General features: G+C 34.6%; 2 protein-coding genes across 2 annotated transcripts in view; one reads left to right on the plus strand and one right to left on the minus strand.

Moving 5' to 3' along the window:
* The window catches only part of EEA1 (early endosome antigen 1), a 162,187-nt gene extending 141,899 nt beyond the window's left edge, over positions 1-20,288 (plus strand). Inside the window, exons 22-29 of the mRNA XM_011993184.1 lie at positions 4,378-4,560; positions 10,414-10,599; positions 12,161-12,292; positions 13,266-13,451; positions 14,389-14,627; positions 14,908-15,028; positions 15,635-15,733; positions 16,430-20,288. Of these exons, the coding sequence (XP_011848574.1) occupies positions 4,378-4,560; positions 10,414-10,599; positions 12,161-12,292; positions 13,266-13,451; positions 14,389-14,627; positions 14,908-15,028; positions 15,635-15,733; positions 16,430-16,552 (1,269 nt within the window). The 3' untranslated portion in view covers positions 16,553-20,288. The remainder of the gene's footprint in view (positions 1-4,377; positions 4,561-10,413; positions 10,600-12,160; positions 12,293-13,265; positions 13,452-14,388; positions 14,628-14,907; positions 15,029-15,634; positions 15,734-16,429) is intronic.
* Positions 20,289-20,296: 8 nt separating this feature from the next.
* PLEKHG7 (pleckstrin homology domain containing, family G (with RhoGef domain) member 7) overlaps positions 20,297-24,758 on the minus strand; it is a 49,938-nt gene continuing 45,476 nt past the window's right edge. The window contains exons 14-15 of the mRNA XM_011993180.1: positions 23,348-23,445; positions 20,297-22,381 (exon numbers count right to left, since the gene is read on the minus strand). Coding sequence (XP_011848570.1) covers positions 22,274-22,381; positions 23,348-23,445 — 206 coding nt within the window. The 3' untranslated portion in view covers positions 20,297-22,273. The remainder of the gene's footprint in view (positions 22,382-23,347; positions 23,446-24,758) is intronic.

The following is a 24,758-nucleotide window of genomic DNA, read 5'->3' on the forward strand; positions in this document are numbered from 1 at the left end:
TCATTTTTTTATTGCATCTATTTGATTCTTCTCTCTTTTCTTCTTTATTAGTCTTGCTAGCGGTCTATCAATTTTGTTGATCTTTTCAAAAAACCAGCTCCTGGATTTGTTGATTTTTTTGAAAGGTTTTTTATGTCTCTATCTCTTTCAGTTCTGCTCTGATCTTAGTTATTTCTTGCCGTCTGCTCACTTGTGAATTTGTTTGCTCTTGCTTCTCTAGTTCTTTTAATTGTGATGTTAGGGTGTCGATTTTAGATCTTTCTTGCTTTCTCTTGTGGGCATTTAGTGCTGTAAATTTCCTTCTACACACTCCTTTAAATGTGTCCCAGAGATTCTGGTATGTTGTCTTTGTTCTCACTAGTTTCAAAGAACATCTTTATTTCTGTCTTTATTTCATTATGTACCCAGTAGTCATTCAGGAGCAAGTTGTTCAGTTTCTATGTAGTTGTGCAATTTTCAATGAGTTTCTTAATCCTGAGTTCTAATTTGATTGCACTGTGGTCTGAGAGACAGTTTGTTGTGATTTCTGTTCTTGTACATTTGCTGAGGAGTGCTTTACTTCCAATTATGTGGTCAATTTTAGAATAAGTGCGATGTGCTGAGAAGAATGTATATTCTGTTGATTTGGGGTGGAGATTTCTGTAGATGTCTGTTAGGTCTGCTTGTTGCAGAGCTGAGTTCAGGTCCTGGATATCCTTGTTAATCTTCTGTCTCGTTGATCTAATGTTGACAGTGGGGTGTTAAAGTCTCCCATTATTATTGTGTGGGAGTCTAGGTCTCTTTCTAGGTCTCCAAGGACTTACTTTATGAATCTGGGTGCTCCTGTATTGGGTGCATATATATTTAAGATAGTTAACTCTTCTTGTTGAACTGATGTCTTTACCATTATGTAATGGCCTTCTTCGTCTCTTTTGATCTTTGATAGTTTAAAGTCTGTTTTATTAGAGACTAGGATTGTAACCCCTGGTGTTTTTTGCTTTCCATTTGCTTGGTAGATCTTCCTCCATCCCTTTATTTTGAGCCTATGTGCGTCTTTGCATGTGAGATGGGTCTCTTGAATACAGCACACTGATGGGTCTTCACTCTTTATCCAATTTGCCAGTGTGTGTCTTTTAATTGGGGCATTTAGCCCATTTACATTTAAGGTTAATATTGTTATGTGTGAATTTGGTCCTGTCATTATGATGTTCGCTGGTTATTTTGCCCGTTAATTGATGCAGTTTCTTCATAGCATTAATGGTCTACAGTTTGGCCTGTTTTTGCTGTGGCTGGTACCAGTTTCATTTCCATGTATAGTGCTTCCTTCAGGAGCTCTTGTAAGGCAGGCCTGGTGGTGACAAAGTCTCAGCATTTGCTTGTCTGTAAAGGATTTTATTTCTCCTTCACTTATGAAGCTTAGTTTGGCTGGATATAAAACTCTGGGTTGAAAATTCTTTTCTTTAAGAATGTTGAATATTGGCCCCCACTCTCTTCTGGCTCATAGGGTTTCTGCCGAGAGATCCGCTGTTTGTCTGGTGGGCTTCCCTTTGTGGGTAACCCAACCTTTCTCTCTGGCTGCCCTTAACATTTTTTCCTTCATTTCAACCTTGGTGAATCTGACAATTACGTGTCTTGGGGTTGCTCTTCTCAAGGAGTATCTTTGTGGCGTTCTCTGTATTTCCTGAAGTTGAATGTTGGCCTGCCTTGCTATATTGGGGAAGTTCTCCTCGATAATATCCTGAAGAGTGTTTTCCAATTTGGTTCCATTCTCCCCATCACTTTCAGGTATACCAATCAAATGTAGATTTGGTCTTTTCACACAGTCCATATTTCTTGCCAGCTTTGTTCGTTTCTTTTTAGTCTAACTGTGTCTTCTTGCTTTATTTCATTAATTTGATCTTCAGTCACTGATACCCTTTCTTCCACTTGATCAAATTGGCTGTTGAAGCTTGTGCATGCATCACGAAGTTCTCGTGCCATGGTTTTCAGCTCCATCAGGTCATTTAAGGTCTTCTCTACACTGTTTATTCTAGTTAGCCATTCGTCTAATCTTTTTTCAAGGTTTTTAGCTTGCTTGCAATGGGTTCGAACATCCTCCTTTAGCTCAGAGAAGTTTATTATTAAGACATAGGCCTTCTGAAGCCTATGTCTGTCAACTCGTCAAAGTCATTCTCCATCCAGCTTTGTTCTGTTGCTGGCAAGGAGCTGCAATCCTTTGGAGGAGAAGAGGCGCTCTGATTTTTAGAATTTTCAACTTTTCTGCTCTGGTTTCTCCCCATCTTTGTGGTTTTATCTACCTTTGGTCTTTGATGTTGGTGACCTACAGATGGGGTTTTGGTGTAGATGACCTTTTTGATGATGTTGATGCTATTCCTTTCTGTTTGTTAGTTTTCCTTCTAACAGTCAGGTCCCTCAGCTACAGATCTGTTGGAGTTTGCTGGAGTTCCACTCCAGACCCTGTTTGCCTGGGTGTCACCAGTGGAGGCTGCAGAACAGTGAATATTGCAGAACAGCAAATATTGCTGCCTGATCCTTCCTCTGAAAGGTTCATCCCAGAGGGGCAGCTGCCTATATGAGGTATCTGTCAGCCCATACTGGGAGGTGTCTCCCAGTTAGGCTACTTGGGGGTCAGGGACCCACTTGAGGAGGCAGTCTCTCCATTCTCAGAGCTCAAATGCCATCCTGGGAGAACCACTGCTCCCTTCAGAGCTGTCAGACGGGGAAGTTTAAGTCTGCAGAAGTTGTCTGCTGCCTTTTGTTTAGCTATGCCCTGCCCACAGAGGTGGAGTCTAGAGGCAGTAGGGCTTGTTGAGCTGTGGTGAGTTCTGCCCAGTTCAAGCTTCCCAGCCACTTTGTTTATCTACTCAAGCCTCAGCAATGGCGGGCCCCCCTCCCCAAGCCAGACTCAGAAGTAGCAGCTTTTTGATGCTCCTGAGTGCTGTCAGGAATCCAGATTTCTGCTTGATATAGATATGTCAGTCATTCAAGTGGAGACATCAGGAAGATACATGGATATAAGAATCCAGAGTTCAGATGGAAAGGTTGCAGTTAGAGCAGTTAGGGACATAAATTTGGGAGTCAGTTGTAAAGAAGATCTTTAAAGCCTGGGACTAGTTGAGATCTGATTTTCTTTTCTTTTCTTTTCTTTTCTTTTTTTTTTTTTTTTTTTTGAGATGGTGACTCTCTGTCACCCAGGATGGAGTGCAGTGGTGTGATCTTGGCTCACTGTAACATCCGCCTCCTGGGTTCAGGCAATTCTGCTGCCTCAGCCTCCTGAGTATCTGGGATTACAGGTGCACACCACCATGCTCGGCTAATTTTTTGTATTTTTAGTAGAGGCGGGGTTTCACCATGTTGGTCAGGCCGGTCTCAAACTCCTGACCTCAAGTGATCACCCACCTCGGCCTTCCAAAGTATTGGGATTACAGGCGTGAGCCACCATGTCTGGCCTTGTTGAGATCTTCTAAGGAGAGAGTGTATAGATTAAAAGAGGGTCAGCAATAGAACTTTGAGGTGTCTCAACATTCACAGAAGTAGCAGAGGAAAAGGAGCTAGTAAAAGATTTTGAGAAGTTATGACCAGTAAGGTAGGAAGAGAACCTAAAATATAAGGTACCTTGGAAACCAGTTGAAGAAAGTGTTTCTAGAAGGAGACATAATCAACTGTATCAGGTACAACTGAGAGGTCAAGTGAGGTGTTAAAAAGGATAAGAATATAGGATTTTGGAACATGGCAGTTACTAATGACTTCAACAGTGATTTTATTGGAGTAGTGTATTTTGAAAGTCAAATAACTATTTTCATACTATGCATATGTATATGTTTTAACTATGTCATAATTTGTGCATATCTACTGAATCTTCTTGAAGACTAAAGACAAGTTTAGAGTTTACGGGAGCTTTAAAACTTTGTGAGATTTTCTTTTTCTGCCTTGATATTAATTAAGATGACCTGTAGAAACTTCTTAAGTTATTCTTGCATTTCCAAGAGTAGAAACTATATATTAATACTTCAACAAAGTAATGGCTTCTTACTTTCTTTCATGTATAAGTTTCCCTTAGTTCCACCTTAAATTATGTCAGCTGAGGCACCTAGCACTGCATGTTCCCACAGAATGTAGTCGTTACTCTTTCTCCTGACACCTGATAGTACTTCCCAGTGAAATGCCTTTAAAAAAAATTAATTAATTTTGTGTTTTATGGTTTTTAACTTGAGACTTGTTAAGATTTTGTAATTCTTTGACTTTATAAGTAATTTACCCCATTGAGGTAGAATTTTGAGGCATAAGTACAGTTCATCTTACTGTTTGGAATTTTCTTCCAGGTGTCTGGATTTTACTTTATATTTGTAATTGGTTTTTGGAATGCATACTGTTTTAAACAACTATTGTATGTTTCAGACAGAGCTTGAGAATAAACTACAGCAGCAGTTAACACAGGCAGCCCAGGAACTTGCAGCAGAGAAAGAGAAAATATCAGTATTACAAAACAACTATGAAAAAAGTCAGGAAACTTTCAAACAGCTTCAGTCTGATTTCTATGGGAAGGAATCTGAACTTCTAGCCACCAGGCAAGATCTTAAGGTATAGTAAACTATACTGTACCATAAAATCTCAGTAAGTTTTATAGACATTCATTAAATGATCTATTTGAATCCAAATGGACAAGGAAATGTTAGTATTTGTGGAATAGTATGCTGTTTTCTGTTAAATTACTTTTGTATTAGCATGCTTTAAAAAATTGTTTTATAGCGAAATAATGATATACATAAATGTGGGCATTTAAAAGTGACGTATTTGTAATAGTAAGATAATTTGGATATATCTTAATTGTGACACTGTTAACTTGTTTTATAACGAAAAATTGTTTTATAACGAAATAATGATATACATAAATGTGGGCATTTAAAAATGACGTATTTGTAATAGTAAGATAATTTGGATATATCTTAATTGTGACACTGTTAACTTATGTAAATATTATGCTGTCTTTATGTGCAAATAACTTTAAAGATAGGCTGCTGTTAAGTTCTAAATATAAACCGCTTGTGAAAAAATGCAAGCAATTTTACCATTGCTTGTCAGGCAATTCTGACTTTAGTTATAATATTTGTCAAGTTCCCAATATTACTGGATTGCCTAATGATTAAAATTAGGAGATTATAGCTCAAAATAAACTTACCCTTAATTATATAACAATGTATATAAATTTTGTCTTTGGTAACATTATTTGATTAGATAAAGTATCAAGTTTATTAAATTTAAGGATAATGGGAAAAGGGTAAACAATTTTTAGGTCACAGGAAAGTACCAGTTTTCTAAGGAAAATTGAATATTTGTGTTCTCTCACAGAAGGTTCAACCAGTTTTTTTTCCTCTCTCTCTTTTTGTTAAGGGGAAATTCTTTCTCTGTTTCTTTCCTGTGTTTGGGATTTTTGTTTATTTAATATAAAGTACATATTGCAAAATTCTGAGAATGAAAGAATATTAAAATGTTTTATTTAGATAGAGAGCATATATTTTATCCATAGGCTGTTATAGGGAATTATGAAGGAGGTGGGACTTGATTAGGTCCTGAATTTGAATACATAGAGACTCCTGAGAAAGGTCATTTTATTCAGGGGCATATTGGAGAAAAAGTGCCGTAGTAAGAATGAGTAAAGCAAGCACATAGTTAGCATAATTGCCTTACTGGCATACTAGTTTATGTTTGGAATTAAGGTTTAAAAGGTTGAATCTAAATTGTGAAGTATCTTAGATGCCTAGCAAAGATGATTGGATTTTATATTTGAGGGGAAAAAGTGAAAAGTCTAAATAGAGGAGTAAAATGAAGAAAATAGTACTTTAGAAAATAACCTAGTAGTGGCTTGCAGACAGCTTGGATTGGACCTGGGATAGACTAGTGGTGGAGAGATGAGTTGAGAGGTTACTTTCTTTCTCCGTAAATTCTAATAGTCGAGGTATAAGTTGATTAGAACGAACGTGAAAGAGGATGAAATAGAGGAGATTAATGGGAGAGAGAGAAGAAACAAAAGGGCTGAACCCATACCTGGCTGCAAGGATTTGACAAAGAGATAGGAAATTGGGTAAAATAATTTTCACAGTGCCAGTAGAATATCTGTATATCTATCTATGTATCTATGTATCTATCTATCTGGAGGTAAAAATTAGCAATAGTTGTTATTAAGAAAAAATACCACACAAGATTTAGGTAGTGTTAAATTATTATTATTTGTCCTTACAACACTATTGAAAGTATTGAAAGTCAAGGAAGCTTTGTGGAAGAGTTTGGGCTTAGCCTAAAAACAGTGAGGAACCACTAAAGGGAGTTACTTACATTTGTATTTTAGGCAAATGACTCACTACAGATTGAGGAATGAGAAACATGGCTGAATGTGAAGACCAGAAAGGAGACTTTGCAGTAGTCTAAGCGCAAGATGATGGTGGTGTGGGCTGGTAATAGCAAGGATGGAGAAAAGTGCATGAATTTGAAGGATATTTAGGTGATGGAAGAGATGAAACTTAATGATTGATTGGAAGAGTCTTATAGAAATCACACTCTTTCCATATGGATGTCATTTACCCAAAGCATAAGCTAGTAACAGGAACAAACATTAAATCATCAATGTTAATTGATTTGATTGATATTCTTGCATTAAGCCAGCGATTTTTATTATGCTTGAAAGCTATGTTGTGTACTAATAATTTCATACATGAAAGAGTAACTCAAATGTAAATATGGGCAAAAAGAGAAAGCTGAGGAACAAGGCTGCCATAGAGTTTTACAACTTATTAAGGGACCTTGGATAGATCCTCTATTCCAAAGCTTTCTTTTGTCAAAGAGAGCAGGCCCAGTGCTTTCTTTTGCAGAGAAGATAGGACTACTGCTATACACTAACAGAACCATGGTTAAATCTTAGTTCTGATTCAAAGTCTGCCATTCTTTCATCATTTCACTAGAATTTTTATACAAAAGATTGTTAAATGTTATATAAATGCTTTTAAAATGAGACGTGTATGAACTACTTAGGAAGCTAATTTTTTTTTTAATGGTAAATTCCTAGGGAAGTTCAGATATTTATAGACTTAGATAAGAGATGGCCATCAGTTATTATTTTTCTTTTGCGTCAGTGATGTTGTATGGTCTTGTATATAAAAGAGAGAAGAGGAGAGATTCAGAGCCTTGTAACGTGACACCCACTTATGTCAACGCTATCTACCATGGGTTGGCAGTGCACAGCATGGGCTAACAGTGTCCATTCTAGACATCAGTAAAGTGAAAGGTAGCCTGGCCTGATCTATGCCTTTAGCCCCATCTGCTGGATTACTTATGAAGTACTTAAGTTTGTTGACTGGATATTTCAGATTGGTTATGCTGTGCACTACTCTGTGTTGTCCAGGAAAGGTAGGGGTAGAATTTAGCTGTAAAATTTACACGCTGAGTGAAGTGAAAATTCTAGGATAATAGATTTAGAATTAAATGTAAATCTTCTTAGCCTAGTACTCTCTCTATATCATTGCATGAGAAATCAAGTAAAAACAACTAAAAATATGAAGGGTGTTGTTTTTTTTTTTTTTTTTAAGAAAGAATGGGAAAACTTGCTGAATAGACAAAAACAATAGCTACCATAGAACACTGCAGAAATCATTTGTTTACTGGGGTACTATAATGTGATTGGCATAATCAGGGTCAAGGTTGGTATTTGATCCATTTAGGGATTTGCCTATTCAAGAGGAGTAGATGGGTGAAAGATAGTCCCAACAAAACCATGGAATGGAAGATGGGGTTCTCTGAGGGAAGAGATGCTGAGCAGATGAAATAATATGCAATATTATTATAATTTGCAATAAGAAAGACGAAAAGAACATATAAAATGCATGACAGTATAAATGTTCATCTATGTCATTGAATGACAGATGAAAGCTCAGAGGCAGGGGAAAGCAGTATGTCTTGGCATCTTCAGAAAAGATTTCATGGAGCAGTCCAAATTTTGAGCTTGACTTTAAAAAATAAGTCACTGGGTTTAGTGAGTTTACAATTTTATAGGCTGTTATTTAAACCATGGGCTTTTTGGGAATCTTGTGGTTAGAGGTTAGGGGTGCTTTCCAGGCTCTAACAAGCCTTGGTATTTTTAAACATTAGATCAGGATCTCTATTAACTAATTATAGTTGTTGTAGACTGTTTGAACTGGACTTTGTCAACTTTTCTCCTTTTTTATGTGAAATCACTCTCACCCTTTGTGACCCATAGGTCAGTTCCCACATGTTGTATAGAGCTTTCTGTAAACCCCACTCCACAGTGTCTCACACTGGTTTTCTGTGCATTTGGCACATAGCGTATACCCTCCTGCCCTGCATAGCTTCCATTTTACATGCCTGTTCTGCTTTTCGGGCGATGTACTCAACTCCCTTAAGACAGAGACCAGCTTGTACCCTCCTGTTCTGTCTTAGCAGTGTTCTCAATTAATGGTTAGCTGCCTGATTAGTAAAGAACTAGCTGATGTTAATTCTTTCCTGAAAAAAGCCTCAAGGGGTTTAGTGTTCTAATGGCAGTCATTGAAAATTAAGATTTAATTTATATCAGAAAGGTATAACTGGGTTACTGGTAAGAAGTAAACTTTCTTTTTCAGGAAGCTTAAGAATCCTCATAAATAAGATCTTTGTTTATTTCATTTTTTTTAACAGAATACTTGTTGTATACAAGCCTACTCAGCAGGGATCCTTTCCTAAATTACGTTTTCTGCCTCCTTTTCAAAGGAACTGTACCTCTAGATTAAGAAAGATCAGCTTTTTCCAGATCTGATGGAAGAGATCAATTGGATCTCTTACCCTGCTGATTCTTCACAGTAGCAGCTGAGAGTGGCAAGGTTCTTACCATACCCATTACCTACCTGTTACCATATTTATCCCCAAATGAAGTGTAATGAGTGAAAAAACTTCCCCTTTCCCCAGCTTCTTCTTTTCAAAATACTTGGGCTTTAAAACAGTCAACAACCATGGACGATGTTAAATGACAATCACTGCTTCTACGATATAGATGAGAAGAGAATAGTGTGCCTTCTCAGGATACAGCCTCAGATGTTTGGCTGAATTTTCTCTTTTCATTGACTTGATCAGGTTGTCAGCTGTGAAGTAGTTATTTTTATTCTGTGACAAAATAATCCTTCCTATTTGTTTCAGGAAAAACTCTCTCAAATTGTGTTTTTCCTCTACTCTCACACCGCAACAATTATCAACACAGAAGACTTCTGTGACCAAACATAGGGGGATTTTCCCATACACACACCAAGAAGCAGACACCAACTGGGCGTCTTCCAATTCAATTCCAACACTATTTCTCTAGAGATAGTGTCAAATCCCACAGATTGAGGGCTCAATCCCCAAGACTGCTCCCTACAACTCCAAACACCAATCATAAATCCAGGCTTCCAGAACTTCTGACCAACCAGCTGGTTTCAAGTTGGGGTTTTCATGACACCCTCTTTGGGTTCAGTTAGTTTGCTGGAACAGCTCACAGAACTCAGGGAAAACTTATTTACATTTACTGATTTATTATAAAGGATATTACAGAGAATTCAGATGAAGAGATGTGTAGAGCGATATGGCGGAAGGGGCACGCCACCCTCCAGAAACCTCCATATGTTCAACTATCTAGAAGTTCCCCAAACCCAGTCCTCTTGGATTTTTATGGAAGCATTCTTTCACCCAGGGTATGAGGCAGGACCCTCTCAGGGAGGAGTCTTAAGACCCACAATCAGAAAGTGGGGTGGGGAAGAAGATTAGAGGCCTGCCTAGGGACCAGTGGAAGGAGGACAAGAGAGGAGATTCTGTTTCCTGAGACCTAACTTACCCAACATTGTAGCAAAAAACTGTAACAAAGGACATGGGAGTTTTGATTCAGGAACCCTGGACAAAAACCACCATGTCGTAACACCATACTATTTATTACTATTTTTAGCATGTCAAGGGACATCATGGAACCTACCAAATGTATATGTATGCATAATGAAGCATTTAATTATATCTCTTTTAAAATTGTTTTCTTTCACATTGCCTTATGACTTTAACCATATATATGTTCTCTGAGTGTATCTGATATGGTCCCTACTTACTTGGTATTCTTTCATATCAACTAGCCAGTATTGAAGATGTGATCAACATTCAGCAAATACTTTAAATATTTATTAGTAAATAGATTATTTTTAGAGGCTTTGGAATTGCTTCCATTTTACTAAATATTTTATATTATAAATGTTTTCTATAAGCAAGAGAGTTAATATTTTAGAATTCTTTCTCTTTTACCTGGTCTTACTGATGGGTATAATATGCTATTTTTTTTTAGTATATTGCTTTCTACAATGTTTATATTAACTTATGTTTCTGTTGAATTTACTAAAAACATGGCATATAATAATTTGGGAAAATTGTTTTTGTAAGTCCATAGAAGAGAAGCTTTCTCTAGCACAGGAGGACTTGATTTCAAACAGAAATCAAATTGGAAATCAAAATAAATTGATTCAAGAACTGAAGACTGCCAAGGCTACATTGGAGCAGGATTCAGCAAAGAAAGAACAGCAATTGCAGGAGCGATGTAAAGCACTACAAGACATTCAGAAAGAAAAGGTATTGCATGTTTCTGACCTAAATCTACAATCTTAGAGTTACAATTGTCTTAGAGATCATCCAGTCAATGCTCTTATTCAGTACAGGCATCATCCTTATTTTCAACAGCTTTCTCAGAGGGACCTCTAGTTTCTGACACTTTTGATCATTGGGATTTTAATGCTAGGAAGTACTTCTTAATGGCCTCCTTGTTATTTCTACCCTTTTTTCTTACTGCCCTTTTTAGTTTTACAAACAAATCAATTTTTCACACCATAGATCCTTGGTTATTTCAGGAAAGATAATATAGTTCCTCAACTATTTCTCATATAACGTTATCCTTTAGACGCATGAATGAGATAATAAAAGATCTAGAAATAATTCTTAAGTGTGTTAAGGATTCTTAAAATTAAGAACCAGAGTGTCTAAGGAGTTTATTAAGTTACAAAGTTGAAAGCATTCATTTATTAATAGATGACCAGTACATTTTAAAAATCACTTTAAATTCTATATGAAAGAAAAATTCAGATCCTAGGGAAGAGTTTATTTTTTGTTTTATAGTTAAAATCATACATTCCTATTAGCTGACAGGATATTACTCTGCAGTGTATAATCCCTAAAATTCTTGGTATATTCTGAGTGGTTCAGTTCCTGAAATTTAATTTAAAAATGTTTTGTGGGTGTGGTGATGGTGAAGCTGGAATGAAATTCATGATTTGTGCTTCAGGTTTAGAGAATTCTGACAGAACTATTGTTCATAAGGCCAGGTTTGATGGCTCATGCCTGTTATCCCAGCACTCCCAGAGGCCAAGGAGGAAGGAATACTTGAGCCCAGGAGTTCAAGATCAGCCTGGGCAACATAGTGAGACCTTGTCTCTATTAAAAAAAAAAAATTAGCCGGGCATGGTGGTGCACACCTGTAGTCCCACCTACTTGGGAGACTGAGGTGGGAGGATAGCTTGAGCCTGGGAGATCAAGGCTGCAGTGAGTGAGCCATCATCTTACCACTGCACTCCAGCCTGGGTGACAGAATGAGACCCTGTTTCAAAAAGAAAAAGAACTGTTGTTTATAGGAGTTTAGTTGTGAGAGCTTTACATCAGACAGACTTGCTTTGTTTTTGGCTCTACCTCTGATAGATTATTTCATGTCTCATAAACCTTTGTTTCCTCACCTAGAAAATGGAGATTTAAAAATCTACATATACTAGAGATTAACTGAGATAATATGTAGTGTTCCTAACTAGATACCTTATATAAAGATAGTGATAGTAATAAAATAGGAGTTACAAGAGTAAGAATGGTAGTTTTGGCTAAATTTTACATCATCATTACTCTGACCAGGTACTCTTTATCTCACAATATTAACTATAACTATTTAATGTTTACAATTATCTTATTATTATTGTTCACACTGTATAAATAAGGAAACACGCAAGAACCAAGAAAGGGTAAGTAATTTGCCCAAGTTAGGTAGAAAGGGGCAGGAGCCAGTGTCATCAATAGTAGCAGTCATTTTTATTACACCCATTTTCATTTAAGCATTTGTTTTAAAATTATTTTAAAATATATCATTTTTCTACAGTCACTGAAAGAAAAAGAACTAGTAAATGAAAAGTCTAAATTGGCAGAGATAGAAGAAATTAAATGTAGACAAGAAAAAGAAATCACTAAACTAAATGAAGAACTCAAGTCCCACAAACAAGAAAGCATAAAGGTATGTTAAGATAATCATTTTTCCTGCCTTCTGTGTTATATTGTTCTTTAAAGAAATATATATACAAATACATATTTATTTATTTATTGAGAACTTGCTGTGTGCTAGGCAAATTGTTCTGTTGTTTCTGACAAATACTCTTGCCAGAGTGCTTTTGTATTGCATAATACCTGTACACATATTGAAATTGTTACATTTGTTTTCACATTACCACATGAAGCAAAGTAACCCTAAGAGTTTCGATCTCAATGAAATGATAATCAAGAGATGTATTGATTTAGAAAATTATGCTCACGGGTAGTAAATTTCAAAATATGAAAGAGTTTAGAAGTAAGATTTAAAGGGATTGTTTATTCAATTATTTTTCTTCCTAAAGTCCTTTCATAATCTGTTATTTTTAACATTTTACCTGTTATAAGCATAAACAGGGTACCCATTGAAGAAAACTAATTGTTTATTATTTGCTTTGTAAAATACTAATTTCTTAAAAAAGGTTAGATTCTTGAGAGCACTCATAATGCCCTTTGTGTCTGTCAGCATAGTTATCATTTTGGTTTTTAATTAATTATCCCTTTATGTTCCTCTATCCTCTAGAATGCGACTTCCTTAAATCAGGGAATGTGTATAATTCATCTTTATATTATGTCCCCAGAACCTAACTCAATGTGTGATAACTAAATGATGATCAGTAAACGTTAAGTGAGGAAAGGCAAAATAGAGAGTACAGTTTGTTTTCTTTCTCCACATAATCAAAACGTATACATTTTTTGTCACCTGGATTTAAATGATTGTTGAGCAGGACATATAATCTTCCACCTTTTTAACCAATTGTTTAAAATACTGAACTTTTAAGAATTTCGTAAGTGGGTAAAACCTATATTCAATCTATTGTAATAAATTGCATAAATTTCAGCTACATTTTGAAATATTTACTACGAAGGATGATTTATTTTTGGCCCTACTTTTTCAACAGGAGATAACAAATCTTAAGGATGCTAAACAGCTTCTAATTCAGCAGAAATTAGAACTTCAAGGAAAAGCAGACTCCCTGAAGGCAGCTGTTGAGCAGGAGAAAAGAAATCAGCAGATACTAAAAGACCAGGTGAAAAAGGAAGAAGAGGAACTGAAGAAAGAATTTATTGAGAAAGAAGCTAAGTTGGTTAGTGAGTTAATCAGGGGAAGTATGTTTTGCAGTAGAGCTTTAAATCAATCCAGTGAGAGGACTATTCTACTTATGAGATCTGATTAAAATGCTTTCCTAACATTTTAGTTTTTGATTAAGAAAGGAGATCTTATTTGTTTAAATAGCTGACATGTGGTTGGAAATATTTTACCCTGTAACCATATTTCTGTTTATATAAGTGAACACTGAAATGAAATAAAATTTTAAAAACTTTTTTTTTTTTTTAGTGTCAGAAACCAAATAACCGCACAACTATGTAGATCTGGTAAATGGTGTGAATGCTAGTCATGTGAAACCCATTTGTTGGGTCAAAGCGAATGTTGATAAGGGGGAGCGGAAACTTGAGTTTGAAATTATGATGAACAAAGTCTGCTTTTCCTTTCCTAAGTTGCACATGCCAGATGGGAAGCATCTGGCTTTCCTCTGTTGAATTAAGTCCAAATATGCCCAGATAACTTGGCCATTGAATGTTTTAGTTGAAGAGTTTCAATTTTAACTTCAAACAGTCATTTGAAGGTTTCATAATGGTTTTTGGCAGACTGATAGAGAAAAGAAAGCATATGGAATTGGGAGGAATAAGGAAATTTCAGCTTTGTCTCTAGGGCACCTTGCTATCCCTAACCATATGTGTCTTTCCTGCTCTGGTGGAGAAAAAGATCTCATATTGTGTCACTTTAGCTCACCATCATGATGGTCACTATCCATCATTTCAGCATTTTGACCTTTGAGCCAATTCGTATTACATAGATGCTTGTGGAATCAGTTTTATTAATGTGTAATGAAATATGTTCTCCTGCCTCCATTCCCAAAGAAGCAATAGTATTTATATTGCCAATATTTTAAATTTAATAAATCACATTTATTTTGCACTACTTTTGTAATAGATTTCCCCCCCACTTTTCCTTTTTATCAGCATTCTGAAATAAAAGAAAAGGAAGTAGGAATGAAGAAGCATGAAGAAAATGAGGCTAAACTTACCATGCAGATTACAGCATTAAATGAAAACTTAGGCACTGTGAAGAAGGAATGGCAATCTAGTCAACGGAGAGTTAGTGAGCTCGAGAAACAAACGGATGACTTACGGGGTGAAATTGCAGTATTAGAAGCAACGGTTCAGAATAATCAAGATGAAAGGAGAGCACTACTGGAAAGGTGATTGATACCTAGTAAAATTAAGTTTATTTCCATTGTAAGTGATAAAAAGATTGTCATATTCCATAGTTTTTAAAAATAGAAGAATCTTGAGAAAAGTGCATAAGCCTCTATAGGTATTTAAGTTATAAATATTAATTTAAAAATTAACCTGTAAAACAATCAGATAGTCAAAATTCATGTATTATATATTTTAAATTACTAAAGTAGTCCATTATCTATACCCTAGAAGGGTCTTTAATGGTTTTCTAAAAAATTACCTCTTTGCAATCTATTCCAGATGTCTTAAAGGAGAAGGTGAAATAGAAAAGCTTCAAACCAAAGTATTAGAATTGCAAAGAAAGTTGGATAATACAACTGCAGCAGTGCAGGAGCTGGGCAGAGAAAACCAATCACTTCAGGTCAGTCAACTATTGATATGAGGCAGTTTTTTAGTCTAGAATTGACTTACTAGTGAAAAGCATATTTTTAACTTTTAAAAAAATCTCATGTTTTATAAATACTTTCAAATAGCTACTGTCTGTTTAGCAGTATTGTAGGTTTTATGGATACTTAAATATAAAAGTAAAGAACTTGTTTCAGAGACCTCAGAGATTCATTAGGAAGCCATGTCATTCATGAATTGTTAGTATACGGAAAGAACTACAAAATTCAAGAATACCAAAGAATATATGAGTCAGTATGTTTTAAAGAAGTGATCTGAGTATATGCTCAGAGTTACCAGGAAAGATTCATGATTATGTTTAGAATGAATTGGAAATCAGCAAAAGTTAGCAAGATGTTTCAGGAATAAAATTCCATGAATTTTATTTGGTCTTTCAGATTTATGAATATAGCTACTTTTGACAATAGAAGCTGACCAGTGTATTTCTGATTTTTAAAAATTTTATTTCATGGGTCATATTGTCAAAATTTCATAGAACTCTGGCAGCAAGTTAGAAATAATCTAGCATTCTTTAAAATGTTGAGTAGTATAATAAATATATCGATACTTTTTTGAAAAACAGATCAAACATACACAAGCGTTGAATAGAAAGTGGGCCGAAGACAATGAAGTACAAAACTGTATGGCCTGTGGGAAAGGCTTTTCAGTAACAGTGAGACGGGTAAATACTTTTGTTCATATAACTGTTTCTGGATTTCATTTCTCACTGATAATGTTTTAACCATCAAAATAGTCCTTTATTTGATCGAATAATTTTCTGTTTATCAGTAAACTTTAACAACAACATAGAATAACTAAACTTCATGCAGTCTAGCTTCTGGTTAGTATATGTGTTTGAATTTTACTTTTAAATTCAGTCTTCCAACTTAGTTGCTGTCTGGGACAATCATTTTCTGAACCAGTGCGCCAACATTAAATTCATGTTTTAGTAATCATTGAGTTCTTTAAAGGAAGAAAAAGCAGAGATATTTTTAAAATATATTCTAAATACTACCATTGTGTTATGACTTCAGTTTATATTTCTATTGGAGACATTAGTGCCTGAAACATTTGGGAATTAGGAATAGTTTTTCATTGGATAGAGATACTTTATAAACACTTTTTAAATGCCTCCTCTGGTTCTTTTGAGAGTTCCGTGATAAATTCTATATAAAATGTTTAGCATAGTGTTTGATAAATAGGAAACATTCAATTTAATTATAACAAAGAGATTAAGTTAACATATTGAAACATTATATCATTAAATATTTCTAATGCTAATGTACCTTCACAATGTAGTTGGTGGTATTCATGTAGTTTCATAATACTTTTGGTATAGTTTTTATTCTTAAAATTGTTTAAATTTTGTCATTTACAGCATCACTGCCGACAGTGTGGAAATATCTTCTGTGCTGAATGTTCAGCCAAAAATGCCTTAACTCCTTCTTCCAAGAAGCCTGTTCGTGTGTGTGATGCATGTTTCAATGACTTGCAAGGATAATGGGTTATCACAACTTCAGAGTAATATTACACTAACATTAGATTTTTAATATGTGTACTTAATAGAGGTCTTGGACTACTATTTGGTTTGGACATTGGTTGCAATACTAGACCAAATAGGAATTAGTATATTTTGGAATGTTATGGATATCAAGTAAAACTCTTCTATTTTTGTGAGACTTGGCCTTATCATCTTTCATTACTTTTTTCCCATTTAGCCCCTGGAATAGCTTTCATGCCAAGTTTAGAATTAGCCAATGAAATGTAAATAAACTTTGGACAGAAAATAGCAATGTATTTTTTTAATATAATTTCATTATTCACAAATGAAGAATGCAATTCCATAGCTTACTTCTTTCTCCTAAATTTAATGTACAAAAATGTACATGGATGATATTATCACTTGTTGCTGTTTTTGTTGCACAATAGCACATTAATTATATTAAATATTCTCTTTGTGAAGTTATGCACAGAACTGTAACATTTCCTCTACCTTTTTCTCTTATATGTAGGTTCATAGCTCAGTTGCATTGTTATGTTATGAATTTACTACTTGGGTGTTCTCAATACAGTTTATCTTAAAATATGTAGTAACCATGAATTCAAAAATTGTTTTTGTTTTAACAATATTAATTAAATTTTCTTGGGTGGATTTTATAAAAACCTGTGTAAAATCAATTTGCTTACTTATGGTTATCTGGGGTTGTATTTCAAAGAATAGGGTTAATTTTTCTTTTTGTCTTTTTCTGTCTCTTTCTTAAACTCCCACATATTGTCCATTTAGAATCTTAGAAAGCTTCTTACCCTAGCCCTCAGTTGGAGGATGAATAATAAACATTATATAATGTTCTTATTCTCAGTTTCTTGTAAGTGGGAAGTCTTTTGAGATCAGCCTGCATATCATACCCTTATTTTGTCTCTCTAGCATCTTCAGGAACCTGAGTTTGCTTTTTACATAGATCTGATTTTTTCCTTTATTTGGTTTAACCTTTTCAAGCATAGGTCAGCTTCATGTATTTGTTTTATAATTTTGCATCTTAAAGCTAGTAACTTTTGCTGTGGTCTTATTGGTGAAAACAAAATATAAAATGGTAAGAAGACATTAAATATTTTACTTTCTATTCTTATTCCCTATTGGGAAGAATTTTTAAAAGTTGTAAAATTGACTTAAAATGGTTCTGAATTTGGTGTTCCATATCAACTGTTCCCAGTTTTACTGTTGTGAAATTCCCTTTAAGTAACTAATACCTAGAAATAGAGTGTCACCAAAAACAAATATATTTAGGAATCCCAGAGTTACAATAAAAACTACAACAACATGGCTAAGCACCGTAAGGATAATTAAGAATTAGCTTATTTGTATTCTGAACAATGGTATCGAACTTTAATTTAGCATAGTCTTATTAATTTGGAAAATTGTAAAACATCTCAAGAGAGAAGTTATTAATATTGGGTTATTAATCTTTCTAGAGAAGAAATGTAGTTATACATTCATTCAGTGCAATCATTTTATAACAGTAGTTAATATTTCATTTATACTAGTTTATAATATACATTTGCTTTCAAATATTCTGAAATGAAATTATATTTATGCTATACCTACAATGTATGTAAACTGAAAGAGATCACTACGTATTTGTTTAATTATTTAAAAAAATTTTTAAGTAAACCCTGTTGTCATTAGCTATTAAGAACATCGATTAAGTTCCTGGACTTGGATAAACATATATCCTTGAGCATATATAATGAAGAAATACCGTGGCTCTTTATTAAAAATAATAGTTGGATAATATAAACTGAACTATTTATGTAGTTTTATATACTTATAAATCCTTCCAAATAGTTTTAATTCTATAATTTTACATATAAATAACTTAATAAGTGTGCTGGAAAAACACAGATGTTCACAGCACCACTTTTTTTTTTTTTTTTGAGATAATAAAATTCCATGAGAAATCTGGGTTTGAATATTTGTTCACTTTGTCTCCTAATTGGACACCCTCCAGGCCTTCTGTCTGTCTCCCCTTTACCCCCAACATATTCACAAAAAAATTGTAAGACAAGTAACCATATATAGGTGTTTGAATGATTTTCTCATTTTTATCTAACTAATTTCATTTCATAAGTCCCAAGTAATTTACCTACCATAGACTACTATACTGATAATATAAATGAAACCCAACATTTTTTGCTATGAACTCTCCCCAGTTTAATGTGTTTTGAAAACAAAAATTTTAATTTTTTTCCTTTTAATTAAAAAGTCATCTTTGAAGTCCTTATTGGCTGTACATTTTACATGTTTGCTGGTACTATTATTTTGTCAGTGAGTTAGAGCTGGCATGTACTGCTCTTGGCTTTAATGAAAAGCACATTGGCATAATGTTAGTAAATTCCAAACCCCGGCACAGAATGTGAGTTAAAATTAAGTCTTGCTGGGTTAGTGTACAATAAACTATACCTACAGACTTTTTTTTAATAGAAGACAAAGCTGCTGGTATATGATTTGTTCCTTTGAAGAAAAAATGAGGGAAACAAACACAAAAACCTCAATGCAGTGTATAAATAACATTTTGTTCAACTACCTCTTAATGTGGAATTATCTACTTTAATAGTTTCCTGACAGTAATGTTAAATAGTAACTGCCAAATTTGTTATTTTCCCATCTCTCTTAAAAAGTCTTTATGATTATTTTATATAGTTTTGAGAACTTTAAAGCCACTTTTTTTTAACCTTACATTTGCATAAAAATGTTTAGCTTTTAAGTAGAGAGCAAATTATGATTTTATATTTTGATATTCATGACCTGTTTGACTATAGGAGTTTTTTTTAAAAAAATGCACTTTGGCTGTAAAACCATGGATGATTTGATCCATAAAATTTAAATGTGCCACCATTATAGTATTCCTAGACATGAGCTTGATGAATGGTATTCTGTAATTATCATGTGCCACACATTATCGTGTCTTAATTGCCCTTAGCCCAAATTTTAATGATCAATTTGTTATTGTTGCAGATGTGAATATTGTGCATAAACTTACTAAATTGATGTAAAATTGTATAAAATAGAATTAGAAGTCACTAAGTTCTTTCTGTGTAGAAGTAATAAATTTATTGTAACACAATGCAGTTGCGTATATGACATTCTGTAATTCCTTGAACTGGATCATATATTCATAACTTCTGTAGATACTTTTGCATGGACATTTTCTCATTTAGTTTTTGGGTTCATTATTTGTACTGTGTTTACTACTTGTGATCATGTAGTTGTGCCTTATTTTGTGAGAAAGGTTAGCTCAGTAAATACTGCAATTTCTAAACTCAGTGATTGGGAGGTTATTAATTATAAATGTAACTGATAAAGTACACGACAGCATTTAAATCTGTATAAAGAACAATGGAAGGATCCTTATTGAATTGTTGCTTTTGTTTTTTTTTAAATATGTTTAAATATTATATTAAAAAACATTTCTTTCTAAACTAGTTGTATTCTGTGACTATAAATTGTTTTGTCTAACAAAAGAGAACACTATATTAACCATTTTGCATTAATTTATTTACAGAATATTAGGACTTTGCACTTGGATATAGACAGTGGTGTTTTAATGTTGTTCAATTTAGAATAGTAATTAAATTCCTGATCTCGAGAAATTAATGCCATTTTGTTTTAGACATTCCATTTAATATTGTAGAGAATTAACAAAACTAAAAACAAAAATAAAAAATATGTAATTAATCCCTTATTTCATAAAGATACTTAAAAATTTTATTTATTTATTTTTTTTCTCCTTCCTGTCCCCAAAGATACTTTTTGGAAGGCCCAATGTGCCATTGTTTTTCTTCCTGGGTGCCACGGTTCTAGAATGGTTTTTGTTCTGACCCCCACGATCCCTTCATTTGAATGTGCTTCATTCTAAACCCTCTGAAGAGTTTAATGTGCATATCCTCAAGCATCTAATATATTGTATATTAGACATGTATTTTGTGAGCTTTATAGAATTCCAGTTTATGTGCAGTGTATTCTTGAGCTGTTTTACATATTTTGTTGATTTAGTCAGTCTGTCTCTCCCTTTAATGAGATTCAGAGGGAGACAACTACCTTTATACATGTAAGTCAGCCTGTGGTTGCTGGATTCATGGGACTACAGGAGTTTGAGAAGTCACCTTGTCTTAGTCCACTGCTCACCTCTGAGGTTGGTTTATATCTAAAAAATTTGCAGGACGATTGTTAATTTAAAATTTTTTTTCAGCCAGAAATTTCTTTATAAAATCCTCTCTTGCATAATCTGTATTGTCTTCTCCTGGACATAACTGCTTTTAGTCCCATCCAGATGCCATCTCTAGAAATTCACTTGAAGTCTATTCTCCCCTTTGCCTTCCCCCCACCTCATTTATTCTTAGCTATTAACAATAGTTACTGTCCTCTAGATTGTCCTTTTATTTTTTTCTTCTATTAAATGTCTGACATTATTATAAAGAGATTATTAGTCTCCATTCTAATAGTGCTTGCCTTGTACAAAAGCCTTTCTGCTGCACTTGTCTTTACTGCTTTGTTTGCATGGTGAAATTTCACCTTCCTCAAGGAATTACTGTGCACATGACTTGCCCACATATTATCCTCTCTATCCTATTCTTTAGCTTAACAAAATCAGCTAAGGCTTCAGTTGCCTTGCAACCAAATTTGATAAATTTACTACTTTCACTTTGCAAATTGCAAAAGGTACGAGCCTGAAGTGGAAGTTTGTGGACTTCCATTTGATGCAATAATCTGACCCTAAGAACTAGTTCCTTGAATGTAGTTAATAGTATATGTCCTGTCATAATATAATAATTATTCCAACTGCCTTTCATGATAAAAATTCTGAAGAAATTTGAAGTCCTGCCAAATAAAATTAAGTGACTGTACTGTGCTAACACACACACACACACCAATCAAAACCAGAAAGTATTTTTATGGCAAACACCATCATTCTTCAAAAAATAAAGAGACAGATACCTTACTATGTCTATGAAAATCTACACTTCACAACAGGCCAAGAAAAGCCATGCAAAAGGGTTAACTGGTGAAAGCCAGATTTTTTTCCCCCCGCTATCTTAAAGTAATGGAATTTAGTCTTTGGGGTTTTCTACTTCCACGTTAGAGTACTGTAAAGTATACCTGAGAGGAGTTTGAGAATAGGAATTTTAAAACTGCTATTAAAATGTACTTATTTATCGCTTTGTATATTAAAAGAACAATCAAGCTTTTTATCTAAAGAACTATCATTGTGTTTGAGGCAGGACTATAAAGCAGTTAAGACTGATTGACAAGCCATGAAGGAAAATTGGTTTCATTATTTTATAGATACACACAAAGTAAGATGCTGGAGTTCATATTGGACACAAGCAGTGAACATTGTTTTCCTTCTGATACTCCATTTATCTGATCATTCACCCTTTACAAATTAGCACCTTCACTCACACCTCTTACAAGCTTCACAGAAGCATTAGAAGGTAATCTGGATGTCGGTATGTATCTGTCAAGAAATTCCTCAGAGTTCAAACTTGTTGCAGTCATTACTCCTCTATACTGAGGATTTTCCTAGCTCAAATTTTCAAATTCTGGAACTTCTTTAAAATGCAAATTTCCTTCTAGCTTATCACTAGCTAAGTGTTACAAAAGTTTGAATGAAATAATAACTTAAACCCTAATCTTCTAAAAAGGCATGCTACTTATTTTAGGTCCCTAAATTTCAGAGGATTCAGCGGGCAATGTGAATAAAGATACTTTCTTGATTTCCTGACTCTTGGTAAAGCAAGAAATTGCAGTTGTTATTTGTGCCATCCATGTTTTCTGTTGAAAAAAGAAAAAAATACATAAATAGAGATTAGAATGTTAAGCTGACAATTTCTCACAAATTTGGGCTAATATTTTCTGCTATATTTATTGACCAGCTCTTTAAAACTGAAGACTAATGAAACATTTGCATATTTTCTTTCTTACATCTAATATAAATACTTCTAATCATACAGGAAAATGCAGATGGGCTAAATGAGTATGGTATGCACATTGGATAACAGTTATGAGTAATCAAACAATAGTCAATGATAACTCATTAGAAAAATGAGTACTGAGAATACATGTAGTTTGAACATGGCATTGCTGGAATATCCATTCTCTGTGGAAACAAGTTCTCAACCTGTAGTACAATTTGAAAGAGACAGAGGGCAGTGACCCAGGAAATTGAATATTGCATTTATTGTCTGGCCACATTGTGGCTATGATGAAAGCCTACCAGGGGAAATTCAAAAATAGAAACTTCTAAGATAGAGAAACCAGAGTCAGGCAACTGCTCTTTCAACTCCATAGCTGTAAAAACAATGGCAGTTTTTCAAAGGTTGACAAGCTGACTTGACACAGATGGTTATTGCACCAGGCCCTCCTTAAGCTAATATCCTATTATATGCACTTAGGAAATTGATTGGAGCGTCTTGAAAGTTCATCATGCAATCCAAATCAATTCTTCCCCCATTTCCTACAGAAACTGCAGAACTCAGGCAGCTCTTGAGCTTCTCCAGGAGGAGAACTCTGCAAGCGTGAGGAAATTGTTCCTCAACCCTGCAAATGTGAGGAAATTGTAAATACTGAGGCTTTTGAGCATTATAGGACTAGATGTATCCCTCCCGTCCTCCCAAATCTGCCCTTCCCAAGTGGTTGAGAGAAATATACAAAACTTTCCATTCACTGTTACTTAAGAGGCTGGGGGTAAGCTTATGTAAACTCTGAAGAATCAAAGACCCACAACATTAAAATACATACTTTGATGTTTTCCGTTTGGGCTTGTAATAAGAATGCTGCTATACACTGTCGATATCTGTTTTCGTGTTGTATAAGAAAAGCATTTCTCAGCCCAAAGACTAGAAAAAGATATTACAAAGACAAAAAGCCAAATCATTTCATATGAAATCCAAACAATTTCTTAGTACAAGAACCTGGGGTTTGTTTTCTATTTGGCTTATTTTTGTTTTAATGAGGGTGGAAGGTTTATGTAGGTTATAAATTTTTTTTAATTTTGTTTCAATGCCAAGACTCCACTACTATGTCCAAATAAAGCCCACTCTACTATAAAAACCCTTTCTTCCTTAGCTCATGACTTCTGATACTTGATGAAATGCAACTATGGCTTAAGTAATGGGAAATGGGCCCCTCCTCATAGAACAAGCTAAGCATATGAGGTAGATTTTTGTGTGTGTGAAAATATAAATAAAAATATACAAAACAATATAATATTTTCTTTTTTCTTCCTCACCACTCCTTTAAAGATTTTTATTTTTGTGTTTAAAGGGAAGTCACATCCAACCACGGTTTATAAACAAATTAAGACGTGGCAAAAATACAAAACCACCTGAATACTTCAGGCCAAGAAAAGCCAAAAACCACTCAAATAAAATCCAGCATCCACCAAACTGGGTGAAATGTAAAACAAAACAAAAAGAGACGTTGGCATGGTTTCTGTGTTTGCAAAAGAGAGCCTGTTCTGTCATTTTCTAGCTGGTCTCAAAAGGAGATAGTGGGAGAGCAGATTTCTTTTTTTAATATAGCAGGAGCTCTTTTAAAATGAAAGTCTCTTCTTTGAATTATTAATACAACACAGTTCTGAAGCTTATACATTCTTTTTTTCTTTTCTTTTTTTCTTGAGACAAAGTCTTGCATTGTCGCCGGGGCTGGAGTGCACTGGCGGGGTCTCGGCTCACTGCAACCTCCGCCTCCCAGGTTCACGCGGTTCTCCTGCCTCAGCCTCCTGAGTAGCTGGGATTACAGGTGCCCGCCACCACGCCTGGCTAATTTTTTTATGTTTTTAGTAGAGATGAGGTTTCACTATGTTGGCCAGGCTGGTCTCGAACTCCTAACCTCGTGAACTGCCCACCTCGTCGTCCCAAAGTGCTGGGATTACCGGCATGAGCCACTGGCGCCCGGCCCTGTACATTCTTTCTATAGTCAGTGTTTAGAAACAAACAAACAAACAAAAACAGGCCAGGGCTGTCTCCTGCCCATATCAAGTACTTCAGAGAAGAGAAAAAATGAGCAAGTGACATATTCTTGCTGATCATTAAGCTGATGCTTGTCTGCTGTCACTATTTGTATTTGTTGGAGTTAGTTTAACTCAGGCTTATCTGAGGAGGGTTTGGCTTCTTTCAGAATCCAAGTGAATAAAATACTTATTTTCTTT

The sequence above is a fragment of the Mandrillus leucophaeus genome, unplaced genomic scaffold (assembly GCF_000951045.1).
Source record: "Mandrillus leucophaeus isolate KB7577 unplaced genomic scaffold, Mleu.le_1.0 Scaffold427, whole genome shotgun sequence".
Lineage (NCBI taxonomy): Eukaryota > Metazoa > Chordata > Mammalia > Primates > Cercopithecidae > Mandrillus > Mandrillus leucophaeus.